Source organism: Bipolaris sorokiniana (genome assembly GCF_000338995.1).
Source record: "Bipolaris sorokiniana ND90Pr unplaced genomic scaffold COCSAscaffold_2, whole genome shotgun sequence".
NCBI lineage: Eukaryota > Fungi > Ascomycota > Dothideomycetes > Pleosporales > Pleosporaceae > Bipolaris > Bipolaris sorokiniana.
Genome location: NW_006911896.1, coordinates 2,837,528 through 2,861,988, shown reverse-complemented (window position 1 = coordinate 2,861,988; position 24,461 = coordinate 2,837,528). Strand labels below are relative to the sequence as shown.

At 51.6% G+C, this 24,461-nt stretch overlaps 10 protein-coding genes across 10 annotated transcripts; 4 read left to right on the top strand and 6 right to left on the bottom strand.

Moving 5' to 3' along the window:
• Positions 1-433: 433 nt before the first annotated feature.
• COCSADRAFT_33751 (uncharacterized protein) lies at positions 434-2,519 on the bottom strand. Its single transcript, XM_007697427.1, has 6 exons — positions 2,378-2,519; positions 2,174-2,266; positions 1,978-2,096; positions 1,691-1,919; positions 1,527-1,627; positions 434-1,478 (listed from the first exon to the last, which is right to left on the bottom strand). The coding sequence occupies exons 1-6, from the start codon at positions 2,427-2,429 to the stop codon at positions 762-764; spliced, it is 1,311 nt and encodes a 436-aa protein (XP_007695617.1). The 5' UTR covers positions 2,430-2,519; the 3' UTR covers positions 434-761.
• Positions 2,520-4,337: 1,818 nt separating this feature from the next.
• COCSADRAFT_33750 (uncharacterized protein) lies at positions 4,338-5,740 on the bottom strand. The gene has a single exon (XM_007697426.1). The coding sequence runs from the start codon at positions 5,653-5,655 to the stop codon at positions 4,414-4,416; it is 1,242 nt and encodes a 413-aa protein (XP_007695616.1). The 5' UTR covers positions 5,656-5,740; the 3' UTR covers positions 4,338-4,413.
• Positions 5,741-5,873: 133 nt separating this feature from the next.
• Positions 5,874-6,473, bottom strand: COCSADRAFT_277759 (uncharacterized protein). Its single transcript, XM_007698190.1, has one exon. It carries the CDS (start codon positions 6,259-6,261, stop codon positions 5,944-5,946), a length of 318 nt encoding a protein of 105 aa, XP_007696380.1. The 5' UTR covers positions 6,262-6,473; the 3' UTR covers positions 5,874-5,943.
• A 213-nt stretch (positions 6,474-6,686) lies between these two features.
• On the bottom strand, positions 6,687-9,335 carry COCSADRAFT_78975 (uncharacterized protein; the record flags this gene model as incomplete). The annotated part of the gene is made up of 5 exons (XM_007698189.1): positions 6,687-7,201; positions 7,250-7,470; positions 7,523-7,952; positions 8,005-8,184; positions 8,237-9,335. The coding sequence occupies 5 exons, from the start codon at positions 9,333-9,335 to the stop codon at positions 6,687-6,689; spliced, it is 2,445 nt and encodes an 814-aa protein (XP_007696379.1).
• A 751-nt stretch (positions 9,336-10,086) lies between these two features.
• On the top strand, positions 10,087-10,887 carry COCSADRAFT_78939 (uncharacterized protein; the record flags this gene model as incomplete). Its single annotated transcript, XM_007698188.1, has 3 exons — positions 10,087-10,370; positions 10,458-10,718; positions 10,800-10,887. The coding sequence occupies 3 exons, from the start codon at positions 10,087-10,089 to the stop codon at positions 10,885-10,887; spliced, it is 633 nt and encodes a 210-aa protein (XP_007696378.1).
• Positions 10,888-11,148: 261 nt separating this feature from the next.
• Positions 11,149-12,533, bottom strand: COCSADRAFT_79237 (uncharacterized protein; the record flags this gene model as incomplete). Its single annotated transcript, XM_007698187.1, has 2 exons — positions 11,149-12,390; positions 12,444-12,533. 2 exons carry the CDS (start codon positions 12,531-12,533, stop codon positions 11,149-11,151), a joined length of 1,332 nt encoding a protein of 443 aa, XP_007696377.1.
• A 16-nt stretch (positions 12,534-12,549) lies between these two features.
• COCSADRAFT_277694 (uncharacterized protein) lies at positions 12,550-16,419 on the top strand. The gene is made up of 12 exons (XM_007698186.1): positions 12,550-12,824; positions 12,879-12,924; positions 12,975-13,005; positions 13,061-13,100; positions 13,151-13,247; positions 13,295-13,627; positions 13,676-13,802; positions 13,883-13,918; positions 13,968-14,052; positions 14,100-14,145; positions 14,193-16,009; positions 16,085-16,419. The coding sequence occupies exons 1-12, from the start codon at positions 12,789-12,791 to the stop codon at positions 16,241-16,243; spliced, it is 2,853 nt and encodes a 950-aa protein (XP_007696376.1). The 5' UTR covers positions 12,550-12,788; the 3' UTR covers positions 16,244-16,419.
• A 540-nt stretch (positions 16,420-16,959) lies between these two features.
• On the bottom strand, positions 16,960-18,390 carry COCSADRAFT_79107 (uncharacterized protein; the record flags this gene model as incomplete). Its single annotated transcript, XM_007698185.1, has 3 exons — positions 16,960-17,173; positions 17,232-17,827; positions 17,890-18,390. 3 exons carry the CDS (start codon positions 18,388-18,390, stop codon positions 16,960-16,962), a joined length of 1,311 nt encoding a protein of 436 aa, XP_007696375.1.
• A 200-nt stretch (positions 18,391-18,590) lies between these two features.
• Positions 18,591-19,735, top strand: COCSADRAFT_109931 (uncharacterized protein). The gene is made up of 2 exons (XM_007698184.1): positions 18,591-18,788; positions 18,843-19,735. The coding sequence occupies exons 1-2, from the start codon at positions 18,677-18,679 to the stop codon at positions 19,382-19,384; spliced, it is 654 nt and encodes a 217-aa protein (XP_007696374.1). The 5' UTR covers positions 18,591-18,676; the 3' UTR covers positions 19,385-19,735.
• A 2,151-nt stretch (positions 19,736-21,886) lies between these two features.
• Positions 21,887-24,403, top strand: COCSADRAFT_33739 (uncharacterized protein). Its single transcript, XM_007697425.1, has 8 exons — positions 21,887-22,238; positions 22,340-22,384; positions 22,435-22,458; positions 22,511-22,539; positions 22,587-23,369; positions 23,427-23,915; positions 23,967-24,070; positions 24,120-24,403. Exons 2-8 carry the CDS (start codon positions 22,380-22,382, stop codon positions 24,381-24,383), a joined length of 1,698 nt encoding a protein of 565 aa, XP_007695615.1. The 5' UTR covers positions 21,887-22,238; positions 22,340-22,379; the 3' UTR covers positions 24,384-24,403.
• Positions 24,404-24,461: the final 58 nt, after the last annotated feature.

Sequence of the window (24,461 nt, the reverse complement as noted above, 5' to 3'; positions counted from 1 at the left end):
ACAACCCACATCACCATCTTAATCTCCCATTCCAATGTAGCCAAACCAAGCCCCTATAAAAAAAACCCGCTCATCTCGGCACTTCAAATCCAAGATACATCCATCCGATCCAGCAAACCACTGCTCCACCGTCATATGTACTCTATGCATCCCAAAAAATATATCCGCAGAAAATCTTACCTTGTGACTACACTGCTACTCCTACCCTACCATCTGCATCCTTCTTCAAAACAGCAGAGAAATTGCATACCCTATGATGAAAGTAACTTAAAGCCAGAACCGTAGTATTCTCATATGCACAGCCACCGCCACCGCCCCAAAAGGCTTGGCGTGTGGCATTTCCGCCGTGTCGATCCTTTTAGCGGGGCTTGGTCCTTGTTCCGCCTGGATCGGAAGGGGGGTCGGAGGGGGAGTGTCCGTGATGGACGAAATTCGCGGATGGAGAAGAGAAATAAATAGTGTTTGTTTACTTCAGCAAATAAATAAGAGAACGCCGCTGCACTTTGTCGAATTTCATGGAGGAATCTGAACCCTTGTATGAAAGAAGAAAAAAAGCCCATACACACACTTCTTCTCACCACAATACTCATAAAGGATAATGCAAGTGGATATCTCAACTCGCTCACAGAAGAAGCATTTGCTCAAAACCCCCTCCACGAAAAGCTAAAATCACACATTGAAAAATTAAACACACCCGACACGAACAAAAATTTCCAGAAACAAGCACATAAACACACACCCTATACTTTTCTTGCCCCAAATCATTGCGCATGCTTCGTCATACTCGGCGTCTGAACCCCAGGTTGAGCAGTGTGACCCGCAATTTCCAAGACACTGGTTGAACTTTCATTTCCGCCCTGCACAGTCATACCCAGGGCTCTTCGTGCGTACTCTTTCTGGCCCATTGCTGCTTGCTCGACGGGAGACTGTCTGTTACCGTTGCCGTTTGTAGGTGACTCTGTATTAGCAGGCTGAAGCCACTCTACGCTGGTACATCGATTCACAAGTCGAACAGTGGTCTCGTCTACGGGCGCGAAATGGTTCCCGCTTGATACAAGGAGGCGGAGGAGACGCAGTAGTTCGTCGCGTTTGTAATGGGGCGGTCTGCTGATTTGGCTGTGCAACAGTATCGGATGGAGGACGCGAAGATATGTATGTCGTAGTGCGTTTGCAGCGGCCGAGTCGTGGGGGAGATCAATAAGGTTCCGCAGAATGACGTCGACCAACACGTGAAGATCGTTTGTGTAGAAGTATTCGGCCGTCGAGGAGTTGCCGAAGAGAAGGTAAAGCACTTTGAGAATAAGAAGTTGGAGGGATGTCTCCGACTCCCGGTTCAGAAGAAGAATCAGATTACATCCAAAGGTCTTGTAAGTCATGCCGTGGGTGGATATAGCTTTGATGACACGGTTTGTTATGCCAGTCCGTCCGTCGCTGTAACGTGTGGTAGATGCCACCAGATACTGCTCATTCAAAACCAGCTATCCAACAGTCAGTTTAGAACCTCGAAGTTTCGGGAGTAAACCTACCAGTACGCGAATCACGGGGTAGTGATATGGATCATCTGCATCGTCAGAGGCACCTTCTATAATCCCCAAAAGGTAAAGAATGAAAGCATCATTCACAGCCACTACAGCCCAATGTTAGCACTAGCCGTTAGCAGCAGGTTGTAAGACAAATATTATAGACGCACTGAGATCATCGTAGGTCAGTCGCTGGATACGCGAAGACTCGTACAGCAATTGCAGCAGCAGCTGATGCAATTGGGTTTCCTCCTGAACACTATCCTTTTGCACCAACTCAACCAGCCTCGCAAACGTGCCCTCGGAATGCATCATCTCAAAGACTTCGTCGTCTCTGCTATTTCGACCATCGTACAGGAGAAATGCGGCGACAATGTGAAGCGTGGGATTGTCATCTTCCTGTATCCTTGGTCAGCCCCCCAGAGCCAACGTTATCCAGCACCACCATCCCACGTACTTGCAACAGGCAATATATTATCTGCCGCCGTACATATTGTTTATTCTTGGCAAAAAGATCGCCCTCAAGCATGCGAAAGATACATTTTGCAATGCTAAAGTCGGTTTGAAGGTACTCGGCTGCTCGCGGTCAACGACTTGAATCACGGCAGGGGAATCCCGAGCGGGGAGGCGCAGCAGTAGCAGCAGCAGCGTACATTTGTAACTGGTCGTGACATTGAGAAAAGACCGTAGCGAGTTGTCGATTATCTCATGCTGGTGGCAGCGCGTAGAGACGATGTCGTCGAGTTCTGTGTGTGTGCCGCGCGAGTTAGTTAGAGTGGCTGGTTGGCGGGGTTGCAAGACTGTGAGTGTGGCTCTCCGCAGCCTCTCTCTTCTCTCTCGCACGCTTTCACACTCACCATCCCAGAACTGTTGCTCATTCTCGAGATCATACGACACCTCAAATGCCATGTCGTATTCGCGGGTCTCTTGCCAGAATCATCCTCCCCGGCGACGCAGGCTACCAAGGGCTGTGTGCAGAGAGGCGCAAACTGATCGTTGATGGTCAGTTGCTTGCATCAAGTCCGACGTGTCGCCGGGGATTTACCGGCCCTGGCTTAGTGCGTCACCGAGTCCCCTTTGGGCATAGTCTGCCGTGCGCGTGCTGGTGCAACACCAACGAACATCCGGCTAAGTGTCTATACTTGGAATCCAAACCTGTTGACCGTGATGCAGAGTGTGTTGGCACCTCTGAATCTCACAACCGCAGCATGATGGGCCCTTTTGAGCTGTGACCTATTGCAAGCCTTGATGTTACTCACACAATTCCCCAATCCACGGTAACAACGGCAACACAGATCCGTCGCCTATAACCCTATTGGTCTTGGTTTTTCCATCTCAAGTCATGAGCGCTTAGGTATCACCAATGAGCTTAGACCAGCTCTCTCTTATCTCGACAGTGGCAAGGTTCCATCAACACTGATTTCTTAGCTTCGTGGCAACCCCAATTGCTGTTTTTGATGTAAACTCAGCTTCAGTGCGAGAATCTGTACGAACAGCTGGAAGATTGATAAATCCAAGCACACATACGTTATGATGCGACAAAGTACACCGTAAACAGAGTATGAGAAATACAACAAAGAGACAAAGAGGGGAAAGGTAGTGGGGTGCTTGGGAGATGGATGTTGCTCCCTTTACATCACACTCCCCCCCCCCTCCCCACCACGTCGCATCACCTACCCGCGCCCTTTGACTAACACAGCATCCAACACCCAAGCCCTCGATTTCTACAATAGGAAATATATCATGTAATCTCCTCTCCCTGCTGATCCCAAAACAAACCCCGCAAAGAGGATTCATGCACAAAAGTCTCTCTTGGCCCCCCCACGCCCTATGCATGCCAATCACACCATAATTCTTGTGCAATTGTGTATAAGAGGCTTGCCTTTTCCCTTAAATTTCAACCAGATTTGCAACACGTAGCAGACCGACAGATTGATAGCTTTTTTTTTGCCTTGGACGTCTTTCTATTCTTATCTTGCACTTTCGCAACGAGTTAGCAACTAACCAAAAAAAAGCCATTAATCCCTCAGGAAAAAACCCCGTAACCAAACCTCCTTGCCCCAGCCCCCTACACACCTAGCCATTGTCCAAAACAACAACGCCCTTAACACCAACACACTTTCTTTTGTAGCGTCGCCCCAAACCCTGCCTACCCATTTCTAGTCACCCACGAGTCCCGAACTAAACCTTACATTCTTACATGTCACTCTTACGCCCCTTCCCCCATCACTGGCATTGTAGCATCCAGGCACCGTTTCGAGGACTCGGCTCTTTATGTCAGGGTCCCATGTAGTATTGTATTGTTTGTGCTGCTTGGATAGGGTATGGAGGCGTACGCAGCATGGCGCTCGTGAGAAAGAAAGAAAACAGAGAAAAAAGAACAAAAAACACTACAATGCTCAGTCTCATGTTGAATCTTTTGCTCGATTCGAAGAGTAGGAAACAAACTGCCTCCACCAAGACTAATACAGAGAGAGAGATATACGTCTCCACGGCTTGGCTTGGACATTAGCCTCAGTGATATTGCTTATGATTACGGGCCAGAGTATGATGATACATGGAGATGCTTACATACTGTGAAGTACACACTTTTTTTTCTTCTGGAGCAATAAGACAGATACATGGGACTAGGCGAGTATTAGTACATATGAAAGCCTCACGCCCCCCCCCCCCCCCACCAATCCACCTCCAACGCCCGCCCCAGAACTAAAGGGGGAAAAAGGGAACCGAAACGGGTAGGCTCCAGGGATTACCAGTAGGTCGAATACGAAATTATCAAAAGGAAGAGTATATCATAGTTATTCATACTCTGAAAAAGCATCATACCGGAGGAACATTCTCATCCCTTATATACACATCTAAAAAAAAGTCCCATCTATTTCCATCTCCCACACTACCTCCTGGCCTCCGCCCACACCCCCGCCAACGCCCTCCTAAGCTCCTCCTCCTTCCTCCCTAACACCACAACCCCCCTCTCCACACACGCCCGTTTCACCTCCTCAGCATTCAACCCGCCAAGCCCCCCATCCCGTTCAATGAGCCTATAATCCGTCTCTAGGTACTCCAGTTTCCGCCTCACACTGCGCTGCATCCACCATTTCGGCGGCGCAAGCGGAACCCAGTCAAAAACCGCGGGATACACATCCAACTTGGCAGCCGTGACACAGAGTTCGAAAAGACTCATATCCGCCCAGGTCTTTCCCTTGGGAATCGCTCCAGACGAGGATGAATCAGACAACGTACTAGAAGCAGGCCGATCCTTACCCAACAACCGCATGGACTTCAGACTAATCTTCCGAAGCCGATCCTGCCGCTTATCCTCTCGCTTTCGTAGCGTCCGCTCGACTTGCTGCGGTATACGACACACCTCCGGTATAACGGGCGTCAAGTACAAAACCACAACCGGCAACCACTCACCCAGCAAAAGCATCAAGACGCCAAAGACAGGAAGGCGCAAGACATCGCGCCTGCTTCGTCGTACGACTTGCCATTCCGCTCTCGTCAAGACCTCGGTCATTGGCCTTTTCGGCGTGTGAGCAGCTGCCTTTTTGCGCAGAGACTTTGCTAGTTTGGCCGTTTGGCGCACGTGTGAGATGCCCTTTTTGTAGAAGGCGAGGTATGCGCGGCCGGCGCTCCAAAGCCACTTGATGAGGTTCTGATCGGCTTTTCGGGCGGGGACGGAGATTTCGGGGGCGTAGGCAAAGGGTGGAGGGTTGAGTTTCTCTATGGCTCGGAGGGTTGGGGCAGTGGCGCTTTTCGACGGGTGTATCGGTACTGGAGGAAGAGGGGAAGAAGGAGAATTCCGTACCGGTTGTAGAGGTCGCTGGGGGCTTGTCTTTGCAGGTACTCTTGTGCTGTTGGTTTTGCTCAATGGCGGAGGTGCTGCTGCGATATTGTGACCTGTCCTTTTCGCAGGTGCTGCTGACGATGAGGCATGCCGCCTGCCCTGCACTCCGACTATCTTTTCATATCCCGCTTGTTGCGTGGTGTACTGTGACCTCTCATACCATATCTGGCAGCTCAACCCTGCTGTGGTAGCCCGCGTGTATAAATGTCGATGACGTGGTAATCTCCCAAATGCGCTATTCGACTGCAGAGGTTTTACGAAGGTGGAAAACATCGGCCGGGATTTCATCGCAAAGCCTGAGTCGTATGACTACAGCGACCTGTGGGGAACTCAAGCAATCGTCGATGGTTGACTTTTTCTAGTTGCGACGTCGCCAATACGCGATTTCAAAAATCTGTCAATGCGCCGTTATCGCGATGTCATCACACTTCGCGTTAACGCTAACCCGACTAGGTAAACTAATTAGCTTTTTACATGGACATCATCTTGAATATTTTCATCTTGTACTCGATACGAACTTCTCAATTTGGGTAAGATATTTCAAGCTATGATTCATTGCTAATTCTACATGTCGCACTACAGCCATATCTCAATTGCATTTTTACCGGTTGCGCCAATAGTTCCTCTGAAAACAAACCCACCTGTAAACGCTGCAGATAACTCCGACCAGCCATCAAAAACCCGAGAAAAGGTTCGGTCCATACATGATGAAATCGTTAATATTGAGCGCCCCATAAGACCTTCCAAGCAGAACATTTGGAAAACCATAAAGTGAAGAAGGAAACTACCGTACATGAAAACAAAGCAAGACAGGAATAAATACAGGTAATTTCGCTGTTGCGAAGAAAGTACAAGAAGTAAGTAAGCCACAGTTGCAGATATGGTTCTAGTCATTGCGAGGGGCTGTATTTAGGGCTTTCGAAACCTGCTTGGCCAGGACTGGACGATCGCTAGAGCCAATGGAGGGACTGGAGAGGTTAACGCTGTTAGGGCGTGTTGCATGGTTTCGGTACGTTGCTGGATCGGGTCTTGTTGCGAGGGCCTTGGGATGTAAGGATTGCGAGGGACAAGGGCGAAAACACTGGCAGAATGGGCCCGGATAGTGCTACAATGGGCTTCGTGAGCTGGTTCGTCAAAGGCTTGGCCCTAAGGTTGGAGGGATTGGGGTCTACAAATATGTCGACTGCAAACGCGAACGGGAGTGATACACAAGACAGGGTAATTGGTAGTAACGGCGGAGATTTTTGGAGAAGGTGGACGTTGGATACAGTCGTCCTGTGTATCTAAAATGCTTTTGGTGTATCCGAGAACGGTCTATCTCAGCGTTGATACTGAGCAAGCTGGGCCATGATCTCGTTCATGTCTGGGGCAGGACCAGGCTGTGCGGGAGCCTGGACGGGTGGAGCAACCGTCTGGTTCTGGTTGGCAAAGAGCGAAGCAAGTGCGGGAAATTGGCTATTCAACTGCGCGAGATGGGTTGGAGGCGCTGGTCCAAAGCCCGGGGTTTGGGCAGGGCTTGGTACTTGTGCAAGAAGGCGCGCCAAATCCGCATTCAGCCCCTGGTTGGCCGTTGGTTGCGTGTTCTGGGCCATGTTACTACCAGACATTGCACCGAGCAATTGTGACAGGCTAGCGCCATCAAGGGAGGCGATCAAATTGGAGATGTTAGGTTGACTGGCGGGAAGAGGCGGGAAGGCATTGTTGGGCTGGGAGTAATGCGGTGGCATGTTGGGAGGAAAGTACGAAGTAGAGGGTGGCATGTTCGAGCGAGACTGAGTTTGTTTGGCGTTGTTGACCAAAAGACCAGCTGTTGTTGGATCCAGATCGGCATACTCTGCGAATATATTAGTGGCATTCGTGGAAACTGAAACGAAGTACTCACCGTTGAATTGGACATTGTTAGCACCTGCACGCCGATCAAATATCTGAACGCTGACTTTGCCCTTGGCTAAGCCTGTAGTGTCGAGTCTTACAATAGCCAGAACGCCCTCTAGAATCTGTCTTCGGACCACGGCTGGCTCGGGGAAACGACCACTTAGTATGAGAACGTTACTTCGTAGACTCTGCGAGCGGAAAGTATCCTCAACGTAGCGGATGAAATCCCTGTTGGAACGTCAGTGCGGTTTTCAATTAAAGTTCTGAAGGATTGACATACCGAGGGAGACCTTCGTTAAGAACAAGGATCTGGATATCAGGTACTTCGTGAGGCAGTCGGCGGCGAAGGTCTAGCCCATCCTCTGTGTAATCGCGACGCGGGGATGGACTTCGGTGCCGCCGGGGCGGTGTCCTTGATCTGCTGCGGTACCGTGTGTCGAACCTGTCGCGACTCCTGTCCCGCGATCTCATGCCCCGTGCGGGGCCCCGAGGTGAGGGCGATCGCATGGGTCGGTAATCATCCCGGTCGCGGAAACGTCGATCCCTATCCCGAGGGGACATGGAATTCGGGTGTGGTCCATAACGATTATCTCTGGGTGATGGCCCTGTGCCACCCCTTGTATAGTCTGGCGACCGTGAACGCCGGCGCGAAGCGGGGATCGGCGGGTCAATTTTCTTGGTGTTTCGCTGGGGCTTGGAAATCTCAAGGTCTGGGATTGTTAGTTGGTTGCACACTACATGTCCATTGAGAAGTTGACATACGCATTTTCCTTCCGCGAACTGCCTGTCCTTGCTCGGTATCTAGTGCTCTGCGACACGACTCGGCGTCTAGAAACTGGACAAAACCATATGCCTGCTTGATTGATATCTGTGCAAGTCTGCCATGGCGGTAGAAACGATGGAAAATGTCGCGCTTGGTAACTTTTTCTGTGGGAAGATTGCCTTTTTGAAGCTGTTAGTCGATAGCTTTGGCCTATGAATCACCTTGGCTCACCAATAAAAAGTCGAGAGCCCATGGGGAACTGATCCCACTGGCCTTCAGTAACAAATTTTCTTTCCTGCTCCAAAAATTCTTCATATCGCCTATTCACTTCGGGCGGCCATCGCTGATCCTCATCATCAGGCGTTGTACTGCGCTGGGTTTGCTGTTGAGTTTGGCCAGATGCATTGGAGCCGGCAAAGTCGCGGTTCTGCGCATTCAAGGGCTGGAGAGATGCACTGCCTCTCTGCTGGACATTGGGTGGTCTCTGACTGTGTGGATGATGGGATCTGATATCATCGTTAGGGTCATAATTGGGGTGCGTAGCGGGCTGTTCTTGGGTGGGCGGTCGAGCAGGCAGATTGGTAGCAGCCGAGGGCAATGACGAGGCATTGTGCTGCTGTGGCTGCGCAGACTGAGTGTGCATATGGGAAGCAGCAGTATACTGGCCCGGATTGGCAGTGGTCGCAGCGGGCGTCAGAGAATCCAACAGGGCTTGAACGTCAATATTGGGCCCAGTGCGCGCTTCAGTCTGGTAGTGAGCGCCTTGGGCTGACTGAGTCGGCGCGTGCTGAGTGGCATAGGCACTGTCATGGGAGTATGAGTACGCAGAGTGGAGGTCTTGACCTTGCGCCTGGGGCGCATCAGTGGCCGAGGCAGGGTGCGACGGATGCTGCGAAGAGAAATTCTGCATTGAGGAGGTAGCGTGCGGCTGCGTACCCATGCTGCTGACGCCATAGCCCGTCGACGGGGCGTATCCTGCCGGCGCATTGTCTCCCCCCCCTGGTGCTGTAGGCCCTGCTAAGTGTTGGTAGACGGCGGCGGTGGCGGCGGCGGTCGACGATGACTGCTGCTGCGACTGGTCGGCAAAGTAGGGTGCGGAAGTGATGGCGTTCGAGGGGGGGTGGTGGTGCGCATGCTGTGCAAAGTGGTCGGTCGCGGTGGAGTGGGAGCCGTTGCTGTGTGAGAGATCATCATAGGCCGCATCCATGTGCTCTACGAGAATTGGAATGTTGGCGGGCGAGGGGACGTTCTGCGGACGCGGGCTCTCTGGCGTCAGTGACTGATGGCGGATGTGCTCAGCTTCCTGCGGCGGGCTGGAGTTGGGTCTCATGTAGACTGTTGGGCCAGAGCGCATGGGCTGGCAGAGAGCAGGCGCAGGATGACGAGGGTCTAGGTCAACTCAAAGCATCTACTACAAAAACGCACCGTCGCAACAAGGGCTGGAGGAAGAAGTGTAGATGAATGTGAATAGAGAGGGAGAAGGAGGCTGCAGGTTCTGGTACACTAGGCGTAGGTGAAGAAGCTGGTGGCGGGGCTTGGCTACTGTGTGCTATATGCGATGGTCGGAGAATAGTTAGAAGATTGGCACGACGCGCAGACGCAGCAGACGTCGGCTGGGGCAGGCAGTTGAGGGCAGTTGAGGGCAGTTGAGGGCAGGGCAGGCAGGCAGGCGGGCGGGCAGGCAGGCAGGCAGGCAGGCCGTGTGCGTCAGGCACGGGGAGCAAGGTGCGAGCCCGTCTGGGAGTGAGTGGCAAGGCAAGCAAGAGGCTGCTGATGGTGAGGTCAAGCTGGCGTAGGGTTGGGAGAAGAGGAATCGTCGACAAGAGCGTGCGCCGGACGAGCAGATGTTGGGACTCGGCGTCGAGCCCTCCGAGACCAGCCTGGAACCGCGCGCTGCGATGGTTAAGCTTCGGCACGTGATGGCTGTTTTTTAGCGGCCGGGCCCGCTTGCAAGGGGGATGCGACGGGGCTATAGCAATTAGTCCCAGTAAGTAAGTAGTCAGGCATGGCGGCCCTAAGCATTCGCTGTGTAAATTACTTTATGTAGTCGCTGCATGAGATCATCTTGACAAACCACTGACATGCTGCTGCTCCAACCGCGCCTCATTCTCCGCCCTGTCCGCTGCTCCCCGGCGACGACCCGCTTCCCGCGGCGCGTTGCCTGCTGCTGCTCATACTCTTCGTCTTCCTCGTCTTCCTCGTCGTCCTCGTCGTCCTCGGGCTCGCCTGGCCACGGCGCCGACGACGGCCTTGATGCTGCTCGGACGTGGCTCGCGGCGCTGCATGCACAGACAATCCCTCTCGAGACTATTGGCGAATTGACCTTTAGCACATCATCGGGCCCTGGTGGCCAGAACGTGAACAAGTATGTATGACCAACATTTAATATTACTCGACTCGACTCGTCTCTCGTCGCCGCCCACCAGCCTAACCACATCTACCCGTCTACCAGAGTCAGTTCCAAAGCCACTCTAAAAGTGCCCCTCGACGCCCTGCTGCCCCACGTCCCTGCAGCTCTGCATAGCCACATCAAGCGCCTGCGCTACCTGGGCCCACGCTCAAATACCATCGTTGTCCATGCCGACGACAGTCGCAAGCAGTCGGACAACGCCCGCAACTGCTACCGTCGCCTGTACGAGGCCATTGTCCTCGCCGCCCGCAACGCTGTACCCGCCGAGACCTCGCCAGAGCAGGCTCAGCGCGTCAATCGCCTGTACGTTTTTGCTGCACCGTGTCCGACGGTCCAAGCGACCAAGCGACCAAGCGACGGCCCGAAAGCTGATAACAACTCTAGCCAAAAATCCAATAACGAGCGCCGCCTCAAGACAAAGAAACTCCATGGCGCTAAGAAGTCTTCCAGACGCACCCGCACCGATGACTGAAGTATCTATGTAGATGCACCTCTGCGGGGGAGCTGTCTTGCCACAATCCCCGCTGCTCAGGTGCCCATGCAGCTGACGTGGTTGCACTCACTCCGCCGTGGCACCATCTCACGATAGAGCGAGTAGAGCCGTAGCGGTGTAGCACATGGCGTCCGCTCCGCTCGGTGGCTTAACGAGACCAGACGACGTGAATGCAGGCTATGCTTGTTACAACTCATCCGCTGACTTTATGCGCCCACCCACACTCTCACTCTCACTCCTTTACCCTTCCATTGCTGAAATATACTTTTGCACTTCACCGTTCTCCCCCCAGTACTTGACGCCCATGTGCATCAATAGATCTGCATCAAGTTTCCTCCCCTCCTGCTGCAGCAATTGGGCCAAACCAACCACCCTGTCCCCCCTATCTTGACCTTCTTCCATTGCGCGAACATATTTGCGCAGCGCAGCACGCGATGCCTTCTGCAGCGACGAATCGACATCCGCGAGTAACCGGTGCAAAGATAAGAGCCGCCGAACGACAACTTCAGCAACCCTGCTACTTTCTCTAGGGTGTTGCTGAACGGTAGAGCTTATCACGTCCAATGCCTTGCTCAGCCTAAGTGCAGTCTCGGCATTGGCGGCGTCGCATCCGTACAACTGCAGATGGAACTTGCATATGGCAGTCTCAACCGCCTGTGGTGACTGCTCTTGCAGATAACCGAGCACGTGCTGCAGCATGCGTGGTATGCACGCTACCTGTTCGAATTCGGCGAACACGCCGAAAAATCTCTCGGCCAGTCTGGGGCTACCCTGGAACTGTTTCATAGCAGAATCAAAGATTGCCAAGGGAATAGCCCCAGTAAGTACTGGCGCTGCCGCAAGGTTCTGCAGAGCCACTTCGTCCACACCATCGTCCTGCTTCAGGCTGGGATTCACGTCTTCAGCCGTCACCTCTGGAAGCACAATCATATTCTCGTCGCCATCCTCGTCCTTCTTTGTGCGATCAACGTCAAGGCCCAAGATCCTCCTTCTGCCTGCAATCTTGCCCACGTAGATGGTCTCCAGTTTGGCATACTCGAGCCACATGACCTCGGATTTCTTGCAGAAGCGCAGCCCTCGCTGCATGTAACTTCGCGCATTGGTAATGTCGGCCTGGGTGTCCATGAAATAGTTTGCTGCCAGAATCCATATATCTGGCTTGGTAGGGTGCAGCCGAGCGACAGAGGTGAAGATGTCGTTCAGTCTCTTGTATGCCTTGTCTCTGCGCGCAAAATCGATGTACTGCATCCATAGCGCCAGGTCACCCGAAAACTTCCTAGTCGCGCGGTTGTAGAGAAGATAGATTGTCCGTTGTCCAGAGCCTTTGTACCGAGCGCCTAGTCGTTTTATTCGCTTGCGGCGGAGAGCGTCGACATTCTTCTCAAATTCGATGTAGCGCATGTAATCTTCAGGATGCGAGCCGCGGGCATTGATAATGTGCTCGAAATCCGAGCGCTTCTTCGCTATAGAGCTGATTTCTTCCTGTCCTCACTATTAGCAAGACTGCCATTGCGCAAGCGTCTATACTGGCTTACCCTGCTGAAGATTTTTTTGCGCTCAAGCTCATTCAGCTCCGTCGCCGACTGCTCGAGGTAGAAGCGCGCCTTGTCACTCGGGCCAGCCATATTTGCGTCGCGTGGTGTTGCTGGCAAAAGTCGAGTATAAAAAAGTTGGCCGGGCCGGAAAACTACTAGGCTAGAGTTGCTCCCGCATATAGCGCCTTGGCCTGTGGAGCGCGGACCCTGGCCTTACGTACCAACTTCAGGAGACTGCTATATTGGACAGTTCATCACACCATTCTCCATTCTCCACGCTCCTTTGCTTCTTTTCCTTGTTTCCAATGCTGGAGGGTTATTGACGGGCCATCCAACTGCTGCATCATGGTCAAGGACAAGGACGGCGACACTGTCGCAACGGTACGCAATGGCATATCTGGCACTCCCGAGACCTCCGCAGCTCATACCATGTAGTTCAGTGGAAAATGGATATCCTATTCGCATACCGCCATGGCCTACAGTTCGTCGATCACATATCTCCATATACGCTTGTGCTCAAATGAATTCTAGGCGCCTTTGTCGGAGCTCTCGTAGTCGGAATGTACGCGAATTGCTTCACCACTCACACCCCACGCGACCAGGCTAAACAATCATAGAGGGCTACACTACCACAAGATTGTACAGAATGAATTCTACGTCAGTCATTGTGCTATGCTGTTTCAGAGCCATGTTGACAATGTTTCCAGGGCTACCCAGATGAGTGGTTTCCCTCCGTGTCCGCGACCATCGGCGACCGCTACCCAGAACGCTCCGTCTTCATGCTGTTCATTGCTCTTACATCTGGTACACAGCCTGCGATAGCTGCTACGCGGCCAAGCTAACTAAAACAGGTCCTCGATTCGCACTCGTCGGCCTCTGGTACGTCTTGACTCGTCGTCCGAACTCGTCCCTGCCCAAGTTCATTGCTGGTGTCGGCATCTTCCGAACATTGACCTGTGGAGGATGGACATATGTGACCTCTACCGACGATCATGACTGGCACGATATCTTCATGATCTCGTATCTTGTTGCAACCCTGCCATGGACCATTGGTTGTCTCGCCCTGAGTCCCCAGAATGCCACTGCCATCAAGTACAGAAAGATTTTCGCCGGAAGTTTCTTCGCAACACTTGTGCCGCTGATCTACTTCTTCATTCAGCACAAAGTTCACCGCGTTGCTGGAGGTACGTCTTGTCGTCCATATTATACATCCTATACTTACCTGTTTGCAGCATACACCATCTATGCTTTCTTCGAATGGTCCCTAGTCTTGCTCGATGTAGCCTTTGATGCTGTCACAATGATTGAGTTCCAGCACTTTGAGATTGTAATCAAAGACGTACGAGGTCTATCTCGCGTGTATGTCCCACGTCTCCCGATATAGATAGACTCTCAAATCTATTTTTATTTGACCATTCTCTGATCCACTCTGTTTGTAGTGCCGGCTCCAAGTCAGTCTCCGATGCTGTTCAAGAGTAAGTTTCGTCTGGAGAAAATCTGTTGGCCTCTCTGACTCGTTGATAGGAAGAACAAAGAGATTGGCGCAACATTCTCCGGCGCCTTCTCCTGGGCCGGACTCATCTACGCAGCTGCAGATGTCTACAATGGAGTACGTTGGATCGAGAATTGATACATACATGACTGACCATTGTTTAGTTTGTTTTCTGGTCCATGCTGACTTCGCTTGGCGTGTGTGTCTGGTGTATGTTCCCCATCCCTCAATAGCGATAGTTCGCTAATTATGAACAGACTTCCCCCTCTGGCACATGGGCATTTCTGGCTATGAGGCGTTGGTCATGTGCACTGTTACACCCTTCTTCCTCGGCATCAAGCCCATCCGCTACCTTGTCACCCGTTATGTGTGGTTCTTCCATCTGCTTTCGCTTTCCGGGCTCCTCGCCTTCCTGACCACTACACCTGTCAACCGACTTTTCGCTGTTGGCTTTGGCCTGTCCATGTCATGCCTGGCATGGTCGGCCACCTTCTTTGCAGAGAGGTCGCAACCGCACCGCCTCGAAGGCCGCATCACCGCGTTCTCCATTGGTCTTATAGCCTCTAGCGTTGCCAAGTTTGCTTTCTGGACAAACAATCCCATCTGGCCGATCATGCACGAGGAAAACGGGGGCTGGAACAAGACTGGTTTGGTAGTCGCCTTCGTTTCCATTCTTATATCAACAAGATCGACCGCAAGCGCTGGCGCTGATATCCCAGCTCAGGGCCCTACTAAAGGATCTTCGGTCTTTGCTAGTTTCGGTCTTGCTGGAGTACTCTTCGCCATGCACTCTTTACTCTCCGATTCAAGTACTATGATCTCCTGGGTATGGGAGGGATACCCCGTTCGCGGACCCTTGGCTGTCCCTCACGGCACGCTGACCCTGTTTGCTATGGGTGTTGGACTCATGATTGGATTGTTCGCGCCAAACCTTTCGCGATCATGGGCCTTTTATGGTGTCGGCTCGATTGGTGCCGCCTTCTTGACTACCACCAGCCACTGGACTGGATTCTATGGTGCTCTTGTCCTGGCTACGTATACCATGGCAGCAGCACCTATCCTCATTTCACACGCAGCTCGTCACGCACCAGGTCGTACCTTTGGCCTTGCTTTCTTGGTATATAACTTCATGGTGCTTTTCCACGTCTGGGTGGTGGCATATGCCTTTGTTCCTGGTGGACCTCTTGTCCGTGAACACACTGATTGGGTTATGACATGCATGATGCTCCAGATTGGTGCAGGTGTCTTCAGTGTCTCTGCCCAGCCACCAGTGCTCAAGAGCTACAAGGGCAAGGCTGTCATCACTGCAGCCGCTAGCCGACAGCGCTCATACTACATGTACATCCTCGGTATTCTTGAGATTATCGCTGTTGCAGTTGCATACCTACGCTTCCCGTCTTACGACTACAAGCCATACCACCCGGAGACTAAGTCCATCACAGCTGGTATCTGGACAATCCATTTCTCTCTAGACAACGACATGTGGTCATCCGAGCACCGCATGCGCGACCTAATCAAAGAGCTCGAGGTCGATGTCATTGGTTTACTCGAGAGCGACTTGCAGCGCATCATCATGGGCAACCGCGACTCGACGCAATTCCTCGCCGAGGACCTAGGCATGTACGTCGACTTTGGCCCCGGCCCCAATAAGCACACATGGGGCTCCGCTCTCCTCTCCAAATTCCCCATTGTGAACAGCACACACCATCTCCTCCCCTCACCCGTAGGCGAACTCGCACCCGCCATCGAAGCCACAATCGACGCTTACGGCGAAATGATTGACATTTTCGTCTTCCACTCCGGCCAGGAAGAAGACCCGGAGGACCGCCGCTTGCAATCAGAGTACCTGGCCGAGCGCATGAAGGCCACGCCTCGCCCGGCCATCTTGCTTTCGTACCTCGTCATCAAACCCGGAGAGGGCAACTATAATACCTATGTTGGCGAGAAGAGCGGAATGAAGGATATTGATCCTAGCGATTGGGATCGCTGGTGCGAGTACATTCTCTACAAGGGACTCAAGAGGACGGGGTATGCGCGCGTCTCTAGACATACGATTACGGATACGGAGTTGCAGGTATGTTTCCCCTTCTTTCACCCTTGTTTTCTCTTTTCTCTTTGAAGACTAGTACTAATACAGGTGTTGTCACAGGTTGGTAAGTTCGTAGTTGGCGAACCTGAGAATCCCAGCAATGAGCTTGTGCATGAGTCGCAGGTTCCGGCTGGATTGAGGTTCCCGGATTTGTTCAAGGGAGAGGGTGTTAGGGGGCATAGGTATCACGTTTTTAATGAGCCTAGGTATTTTGCCTAATGAGTCGGAGGAAAGGGGAGACAGAGGTTGGTAAGGAAGAAGCACGTCAGTTAAGGGTAGAGCAAGGCTGGGGTTGTTGCAGGTCAAGTCTGTATGGGCAGGCTTGTGTATAGTAGTAAGTTTCCTTTTGTATGGAGAATCGGATGAAAAAAAATCAGTCACAACATCAACTTTTCTCGTTTCGCCTCGTCCACTTTTCAATCTTGCTTTTGAAGATACATATCGAACTCTACTCGCCGGTCTGTAATCGTAATATACAGCGCTCTGATGTCCCCCCACACTCATTGTGTCCACAGCCATAGCCACAAGAAAAAGAGAGAGAAAGATATATGTAAAAAAAGAGGGGTGAGCCATCGAAAAAAAAAACCCCTTCTTTTTTGTTGGGAAAAGGGAAAAATAAAGACGCCAGTTCCCTGATGCAATCAAGTACGTGAGTCACATACATAGACGTCCCCTTCTCACATGGCTCCCGTTCGCAAAGCCAAAAATAACCGGGATCCTATGATTGATTGATTTTTCTTTCCTTCCTTCCTTTCCCCCCAAACACAATCATAGATCATGGCACTCATCCTCATGCTTGTTCATCATCGTCAATCTCCTGCCCTACCTCACCGTGTCATCTGCCTCCCCAGAAGCTGTTCATAAACACCCCCCCGATAATTTGCCATGAACAAGAGAATGCACAAGGATTTGTTCTTTGCAAGGAAAACTAGGGCTCATTTGGCAACGGCCGCGCTAAGGACTTGGGTCCTGAAGAAGCCGCCCTTTGTTCGCTCGATGACTTGTTGATAGACCGATTGTGGGGGGTGGTTCATGACGACTGTGCCGGCTTGGTAGTCGATCTTTGCGTCTACGCGCGTGTCGCGGATGAGGTTGACGATCCACTTCTCACCCTCGTCCTGGGAGAGACCGAGGCGTGTTGAGAGGTCCCTGCAAAAGGTTGTTAGTAAATGACTTGAGAGTGTATTAAGAATCATCGTCCACTTACTTGATATCAATTCTCTGGTGAATCTTGCAGTAGCTCTCGGAAATCAGATGCCTGGCCGCATCCACAAATTGGTCTGCCGCGCCCAACAGGAAGAAGTCGTTCTTGAGAATCTCCTCGGTCTCGCTGAGTTTCTTTTGTGCCTCTTCAAAGTCAAAGTCAATGTACAAGGCTTTGATGAAGTCGGTGACAGGGTCGCTGTACTCGTAACCTTCTTGGCGTACGATCCTAATCAGGTCCTTGAGCTGCTTCTGGTACTGGTTCGAGTTCCTGCCGCGGTTGCGGCCAGTGATGACGGCGGCAGCGAGGTAGCGCAGAATCCAGGGGCAGTTTGTCTGGATGGTGTTGATGTATGCGGGGGAGAAGAACATGTCGGTGAGGGTTTCGCGCGAGGTTTCGTGGTTGAAGAGGGGGAAGAGCGACCAGTGGATCAGCCAGGTGCGGTGCTGCAATTGTGCGAGGGGGTTGTTGAAGAGGCGTGTGTCAATAATCTCCTTGAGCTTGTTGATCTCTTCCATGGCCGAGTCCCAGTTGACAGACAAGATCTCGCAAGCGAGCTTACCCCAAGTAGCTTCGCGCTCCTTGTCACCATCGGTGGTCTGGAAAAGGTGTGTTAGCAAGGCATGATACAGAGTGAGTGCGCTTGCAGATAGAAACATACCAGAACCCTGAATCGGTAGAGTAGTTCTGCGGCATGTGGGTATACACCGCACGAGTATTGGAACTGGCCAAACTCGAGCAGCTGGTTGACCATTTCCATGTCGACGCCGTGGCTTTCCTTGAGGTAGGCCAAGTTTTGCTGCTTGTCACTCCTCAGGTTGGTAACAACGTTCTCGTCATCCAAAAGACCGCTAATCTTGCTGGTGGCCTCCTCGAGCTGGTCGCGCTTCTGCAGGACCTCCTCGCGCTTTTTCTTGTACTCATCAGACATGTCAGAGAGGCCGTGGACGTCCTGGTGCAGTTGTCCGACGAAATCGGTCATGTTTGTGGGCTTGAGCAATTCAAGAAGCAGCTTCTTCTGCTCGACTGTCTGTTCGGCCTCTTCATCGCTCGAGAAGTTGAGGAGCGGGTAGATGAGGTGGCGGTCGAGGTTGGGCATAAGCTTGGGGAGGAGCGAGTATTGTTCGGCGATGCTGGCGCCTGTTGTCGCTGAGTCCGCCATGGTGGGCGATTGTCGTCGTCGTCGTCGTCGGCGGCGGCGGGGGAGTGGGAGAGGGTGGAGGGAGGGGCGGTCGTGGGCGCGAAATTCGTCTTGTCGGCGGGCGGCGGTGGTGGGGGTTGGGATAATGAAAAACGACTGTGCGCAAGCGAGGACCCCTGTACGCTAAACTTGTGGTGTTGAGCCGCAATTCACGCCTCAAGCCCGCATCGCCATTCTCCCCGCCGCATATTCCCACGCCTAGCTATTCTTTTCCTGACAGGCGACTGTTCGATTCTGGTATATTACAATGCCTCGCATACAATATCTCATTCCTCTGCTGAGGCCATTGGCCGCTCCGCGAGTAATCGCATCCCGACAACGCCTGCGCTTCTCCACTGCAAGTACATGGCGAGCTGAGCGTCAGTTCTTCACTTGTATACTATACTATGCGCATATCCACTGACTATTAGCAGAGCCTCCGCCAAATGCTAAGCCCATAACCAATCCCTCTCTCCCACCAAACGCCTCATCTCAACATCCATCAACACCCCAACAAGCCCAGCGCGCCGCCGACCTCGCAGCAGCAGAATCCCTCACCGAAGGCGACAGTGCGCAACCACCAGAGCCCAAGCCCGTCCTACCATCCAAGCACCCCCGCGCCGACATCAAGCCAAAAGACGCCGCCACCGCGCCCTCGCTACAAAAGCCCAAGTCGCCCAAGAAACAAAAGACACCGCTCGTCCAAAAGATATCTCTTCCACCCCCCAAATACCACGTCTCGCGATCAATAAACAAGAACCTACCCATCTATACCGACTACAAGCGCGGCGGCAATCTGCACCTGACTACCATACGCAAGATCACGGGCGATTTGTCCGCTCTAAGAGACGAACTGAGGGTCTTCCTCAACAAGAAGAACGAGGATGTCAAGATTAACAGTCTGACAAGCCACGTTATTGTCAAGGGTCATCATACTAGTCAGATTGCAGAGTTCCTACAGGCTAGGGGGTTCTAGACTGGATGGTTGGACTAGGTACAAAGGGCCGATGTGTTGAATGTGGAGAGGGATGAATATAAAAAATGTACGGGAAAGAATATTAGGCTTTTCTTATGTATTTACGTTGTATCATGTGTATAAAATTACTACGACCGCCGGGAACTGGCATCACGCATTCTATGTATTTGGCTGGTTGTGAGTGGTGAAGGGTGTGTTTTGTCAGCATCCTGACCATGTTTGACAAGTGTCATTTTTTTTCCAAATTTCATGGAGAAATGGATATTTGGGGGATAAGGCGTGTACAAGCTATACACCCAAATTATTTTCATGTGGTAAATTAAGCACATGCATATGCAACTACACTTTCCCCAAACCATTCAAGCTTTGTATAGTACTACTACCGCAGTGCTTACATCATGATGGCCTATGTTTGGCTTGCATACCAACTCTACATTTGTGATCTGCCATCGCCCATGCCTATTAGAGCAATGCTCAAGCCATCAGAGTCGGTAGCAAACGCGTGGCTATCATCTTCACCTATGAGCCACTTGGTATCCAATTTGCTTTGCACCTTGTATACATGCTTTACCTACTCTTGCGCCATGAGTTATTAGCCTATCACGCCCCAGATACACGTAGCGCAATAAATTCTCTGATATCCACTCTTATGTTGTCGTCCTTGGATATCTCCCCACCATGCCGCTTTAGTCTTTCTTTGCCGTCGGAGATGACAAGCTTGGAATGTCGAGGCCCTGACGACATCGGGGCATAGCGCTCGTATCCATGCCGGATACGGTCAGATGTGCTTGCAGGTACAACCCTTGTAGCATTCGACGTCAGTTGTTGTCAAACCTCAATAATGCGCTACTCATTCACCGACTTGTACGGGTCAAAACGAGCCAGTCCTTGGACATGGATAGCGTAGACAGTCTTTGGCAACACATACGTACCCATATATAGCAGCAATATCGAGGACGCGCCCCTGCTCGGCTGTTGTTTCTCAACGGCGCTTCGGGGACATGGCTTGTTTTGCCCCGACAGGGTAGAGAGACATTGGAACTTTTGACTACTAAAAGTTTCAAGACCTTTCAGACGTTCCAGCATCTTTAGGTGAGGACAAACATCACCCTGCCTTCATATCATCCTGGTCGAGGTCGCACATATACTGCTGAGTAGCGCTTAGTACGAAACGCGTATAAGGACGGATCGAGACGAGGACGCGATGTGAGGATTCCCTAGCCACCGAGGGTATGCAAGTCAACATCGAGTAAAGTGGTACCAAAGAGCTCTCGTCCACTCAGAATAAACCGGTATACTTGCCGATAGGTGCGTATGTGGCGCTAGTAACATCAAAATCTCCCAAAGAAAACACTTTGGATCTTTATATCCTTTAGCGCACCATATACGAAATTGCGGTTTTTTTCTTAGACAAATATTCTCGCGTTGAGGGAACGCATCGTTCCAACAAGTGCTTCACCGGAATTGGGCGCTTTACCGTCACCTAGCATGCCGCTGATTGCTGACCTGACCCAGAATGTGTTAGTTGGAACGGCCAACCATCCAGAATAATTTCACTATGGGTTTGTCCTCGTTGCGTACAGAATGCTGCCTCTGAATGCGCTTGTCATGGCTGACAGTAGCAGAAGAAACATAGGTGCTCTTATAGCGGGCTCGACAAACTTTTCTGGCCTCAGGGGCATGGCCCTTTTGTCTCGGTCTCTAGCCAGTCTCGCATCTCGTCAGGTTGAGGTGTGGCGTTTACGGCTCTCGGCGATCCCATACAGAAATACTGGAATTCTAGAGGCTCAAACAAAGTCGAATACAAGAGGGCGTGAAGGACTGAATAGTTGAGCGCAGTGGATTGGTGAGTGGGTATAAGATGTGACACAACAGCAATTCGGTAGCTAAGGCGCCGAATTACTGGCTCCTGCACTCGTCACTGAGTTTGGCACTATCTGAGCCACGTTTAGCGAAACCACAGAGACACAAATGATCGATATCGCCATCACAAAAGCCATGCTATTATGCCCCGTATCTTGTCGATTTGCTCAGTATAGCTGCTGAAAGAGCATGGTGAATGATATTGGAAACTCTTCGTATGATCAGATCATCCGCGCATCCAAATTGTACGAAAAATATTTCTCGATACGAATCAGTCTATTGGGACTAGGAGCATCATAGCTACGTCAGCGATTTCGGCTCACAGGGTGCCAACCCTGGAACCCTGGAACCCTGGAACCTCGAGTGCGGGCTCTTCCTTTAAAGGTCGGGAGTTGGCTTGCTACACGTAATGATGAACCTTCAGGATTATATAGGCTGACAGTGGGAGTGAGTGGCGATCGAGCTTGTAGAGCTCTGGCAGCTGTGACTGGCTTCGGGAATTTGGCCCGTAGCAAGCTTCATCCAGCAAGGATTAACAGCACAAGCGCGTGAATATCGGATGTGCCGCAACTTTCAGTAACTCTGAAGTTATAACAATCATTGCGTAAGCGCGGCTCGATGACTACACACTCTCGAGGGCCCGACGCAGATAAAGAACGTTGCGACTTGACCGTAATCTGCAGATTTAATGTGCCGTGTATCAAGCAAGTGCCTCCGCGGCTTCCTTTGCAACACGTCAGTGGGTAGGGAATCTTATTCGACAAATGACTAATATAATCGAAGCCACACTCAACTGGTAACGATTTCGTCTCGATAATACTATTGGGCTCTAGGATAGACCTTTTTGGAACTTACAAGCCACATCTAAGCGCCTTTTTTCGTCGCTCCCAATCGCCCCAGGCGGTTTCCAATGTCGGTCGCTAGGTGATCTTTCGAGCAAAGTCGGTAAAGTGCATAGGCAACCCCAATACACACATATTACACAACCACGGTACGGATCCCCGGAATTAGCCACCATCTGGACCTTTGAAGATTGTTTTGGAACTGCAACTTGATTGAGCGGCACCATGGACCCCGCTGACACTGCGACAGGTACACCCAAGATTCGATTAGTAGCTTCCAGTATCCACGTATGGGGTAAAGTCTTGTTGGAGCTTTTGTATTCGATGCAAGCTGACTTGGTGTAGTAAATACCGCTCTAGAAGTGGCTGGTTAGTAATAACCCCAATCTGGCGGTCACAAAGAATGCTGACCTGGACAAAGTCTTACATGTCGAGCACGGCGTGTCAAGTGTAAGTACGCTACACAAATTGTTCATCTGCGCTTACACGAACGTCAGGCGACGAAACTCATCCAACATGCAAGGCCTGTAGCAAGAAAAATCGGCCCTGTCAGTGGGAGGAACCGCACACCAAGTTCAAAGACTATCGACCTGGTGGAGCTTCATCAAGCAAGTTTGCTACGGGCGGCACGGACGATGAAAATGAGGCCAGAGACAATATGAACGGAGTGGATGGCGAAGATGCAGAAGATGAAGATGAAGAGATGGATGGTACCGACGGTATTGGTGAAAGAAGTCGCAGCCAGTCCATCTCGCAGAGAAACGTTCGGAAAAACAGTCAGACTGACGGGGTACTAGACACTCCATACTCCAGCGCGCCTTCCGTATTGGTCCAGGGATTTCCGGCTCCGCCATATTATGTCAACAAGGCGGAGGGTACGAGAGGCCATGTGTCGATGGAGACCTTCCTGGCGCAGGAGGGCCAGTTGGACCAACACCCCGTAGGCACCGCAGGCCATGCAGCAGAACCCATTCCTCTGACCCATGAAGAGGCCCTCTTGGTCCATCATTATACTGAACATATCGGCCGCTGGCTCGACTGTACAGATGCAACCGATCAATTCACTCTTGGAGTACCCGTAAAAATCACCCTTTGTTCCGTCCTTCGTCACGCCGTCATTGCACTCGCTGCTCGTCACTCTCGAAAAGACTCTGTTGCAGAAGTGGCCTATCAGCGCTGCATCTCGCTGTTGATCCTGCGGTTGAACGAGGAGGCTGCAAGCCATGATGAGACCCTTCTATGTGCCATTGTCATACTGCACTTCTATGAGCAGCTCAGCGGTAAGCTTGCACGATGCTCTCGATATATGCAGTCTCTTTGCTAACTCTTCTATATAGTACCCTCAAGTATAGGGTTAGAAGACGAACAGCATCTCGCAGGTTGTTCGGCCATTATCCGCTCTTCACAAGGACACCATTTCGTAGACCCTTCCGCAACCACTCTGCGCGAAGCTGCCTTCTGGGTATACGTAAGACAGTGCATACACAAAGCCACTATCAACCAACAACCGCTCGACATAGATTTCTCACTGCAGCTGCATCCAACACCCGGCTCAATGCGAGATGCACATCCACTGGCACGGCTAAGGTTGGAAACGGCTTGGTCCAACCAGATGGCATGGAACCTTGCGCGCGTCGTCAACTTCTGCTATGATGGGAACGAGGTATATGGCGATATGCGTTCTAGGATACAGCACTGGGAAGAGTTGTGGGAGCTTGTTCAGACATGGATGCGGGACAGGCCAGCTGGCTTCAATCCCATCTATCAAGGTCCTATTGATGATAGCGGCTCTTTTCCCAACACTTGGTTTACAGCTGATTGGCATGGTAAGATCATTCAAGCCTCCTCTCTTACCGTTTCGCGTGCTAATTCATCAGCGGTTTCATTCTGTTACTACCACTTTGCTTGCATCATGCTACTCAGGTTCAGGCCACACTCAGATTCGGTAGCTCATGATGGCCATCGACTGTCTAAAACAGACGTAAATCTTTCGGTCTTTCATGTACAAGACTGACTGCTAACTTCTATAGCACCAAATCCTATCGCATGCCCAAGCCATCTGCGGAGCGACCAAAAGCTCGAAAGAAGCAGTACCACTAGCAATTGCAGTTCGCCACACTGTTTTAATTTGGGGCCCACTTGTATCAAGCGAGAAACAGAGGGAAGAAATAATTGAGATCTTGGCCGACTTTGAAAGAGACCACGCCTGGCCAACGGCCCGGTTGATCAATGCACTCAGAGCCCAGTGGGACATGTCCGGTGCTTCAACTGCCATTTCGCCAATGGAACAATAGAAAAAAAAGTTGTTATCAAAGGCCTCAGTCCATCGTTTCCGATACATGTTGGGCAGTTTCCTGTGATAGGTGTAGCCG

Bases quoted from the DNA above. Each gene is read 5' to 3' on its own strand.
- COCSADRAFT_33751 (XM_007697427.1), bottom strand. From the start codon at position 2,429: ATGGCATTTGAGGTGTCGTATGATCTCGAGAATGAGCAACAGTTCTGG. The intron at 2,267-2,377 runs GTGAGTGTGAAA...GCACACACACAG, and splicing joins TGAGCAACAGTTCTGGGATG to AACTCGACGACATCGTCTCT. The intron at 2,097-2,173 runs GTACGCTGCTGC...GACCGCGAGCAG, and splicing joins TGTCACGACCAGTTACAAAT to CCGAGTACCTTCAAACCGAC.
- COCSADRAFT_33750 (XM_007697426.1), bottom strand. From the start codon at position 5,655: ATGAAATCCCGGCCGATGTTTTCCACCTTCGTAAAACCTCTGCAGTCG.
- COCSADRAFT_277759 (XM_007698190.1), bottom strand. From the start codon at position 6,261: ATGACTAGAACCATATCTGCAACTGTGGCTTACTTACTTCTTGTACTT.
- COCSADRAFT_277694 (XM_007698186.1), top strand. From the start codon at position 12,789: ATGGTCAAGGACAAGGACGGCGACACTGTCGCAACG. The intron at 13,248-13,294 runs GTACACAGCCTG...TAACTAAAACAG, and splicing joins GTTCATTGCTCTTACATCTG to GTCCTCGATTCGCACTCGTC. The intron at 13,628-13,675 runs GTACGTCTTGTC...ACCTGTTTGCAG, and splicing joins AGTTCACCGCGTTGCTGGAG to CATACACCATCTATGCTTTC.
- COCSADRAFT_109931 (XM_007698184.1), top strand. From the start codon at position 18,677: ATGCCTCGCATACAATATCTCATTCCTCTGCTGAGGCCATTGGCCGCT. The intron at 18,789-18,842 runs GTCAGTTCTTCA...GACTATTAGCAG, and splicing joins AAGTACATGGCGAGCTGAGC to AGCCTCCGCCAAATGCTAAG.
- COCSADRAFT_33739 (XM_007697425.1), top strand. The intron at 22,459-22,510 runs GTTAGTAATAAC...ACCTGGACAAAG, and splicing joins TACCGCTCTAGAAGTGGCTG to TCTTACATGTCGAGCACGGC. The intron at 22,540-22,586 runs GTAAGTACGCTA...CACGAACGTCAG, and splicing joins TCGAGCACGGCGTGTCAAGT to GCGACGAAACTCATCCAACA.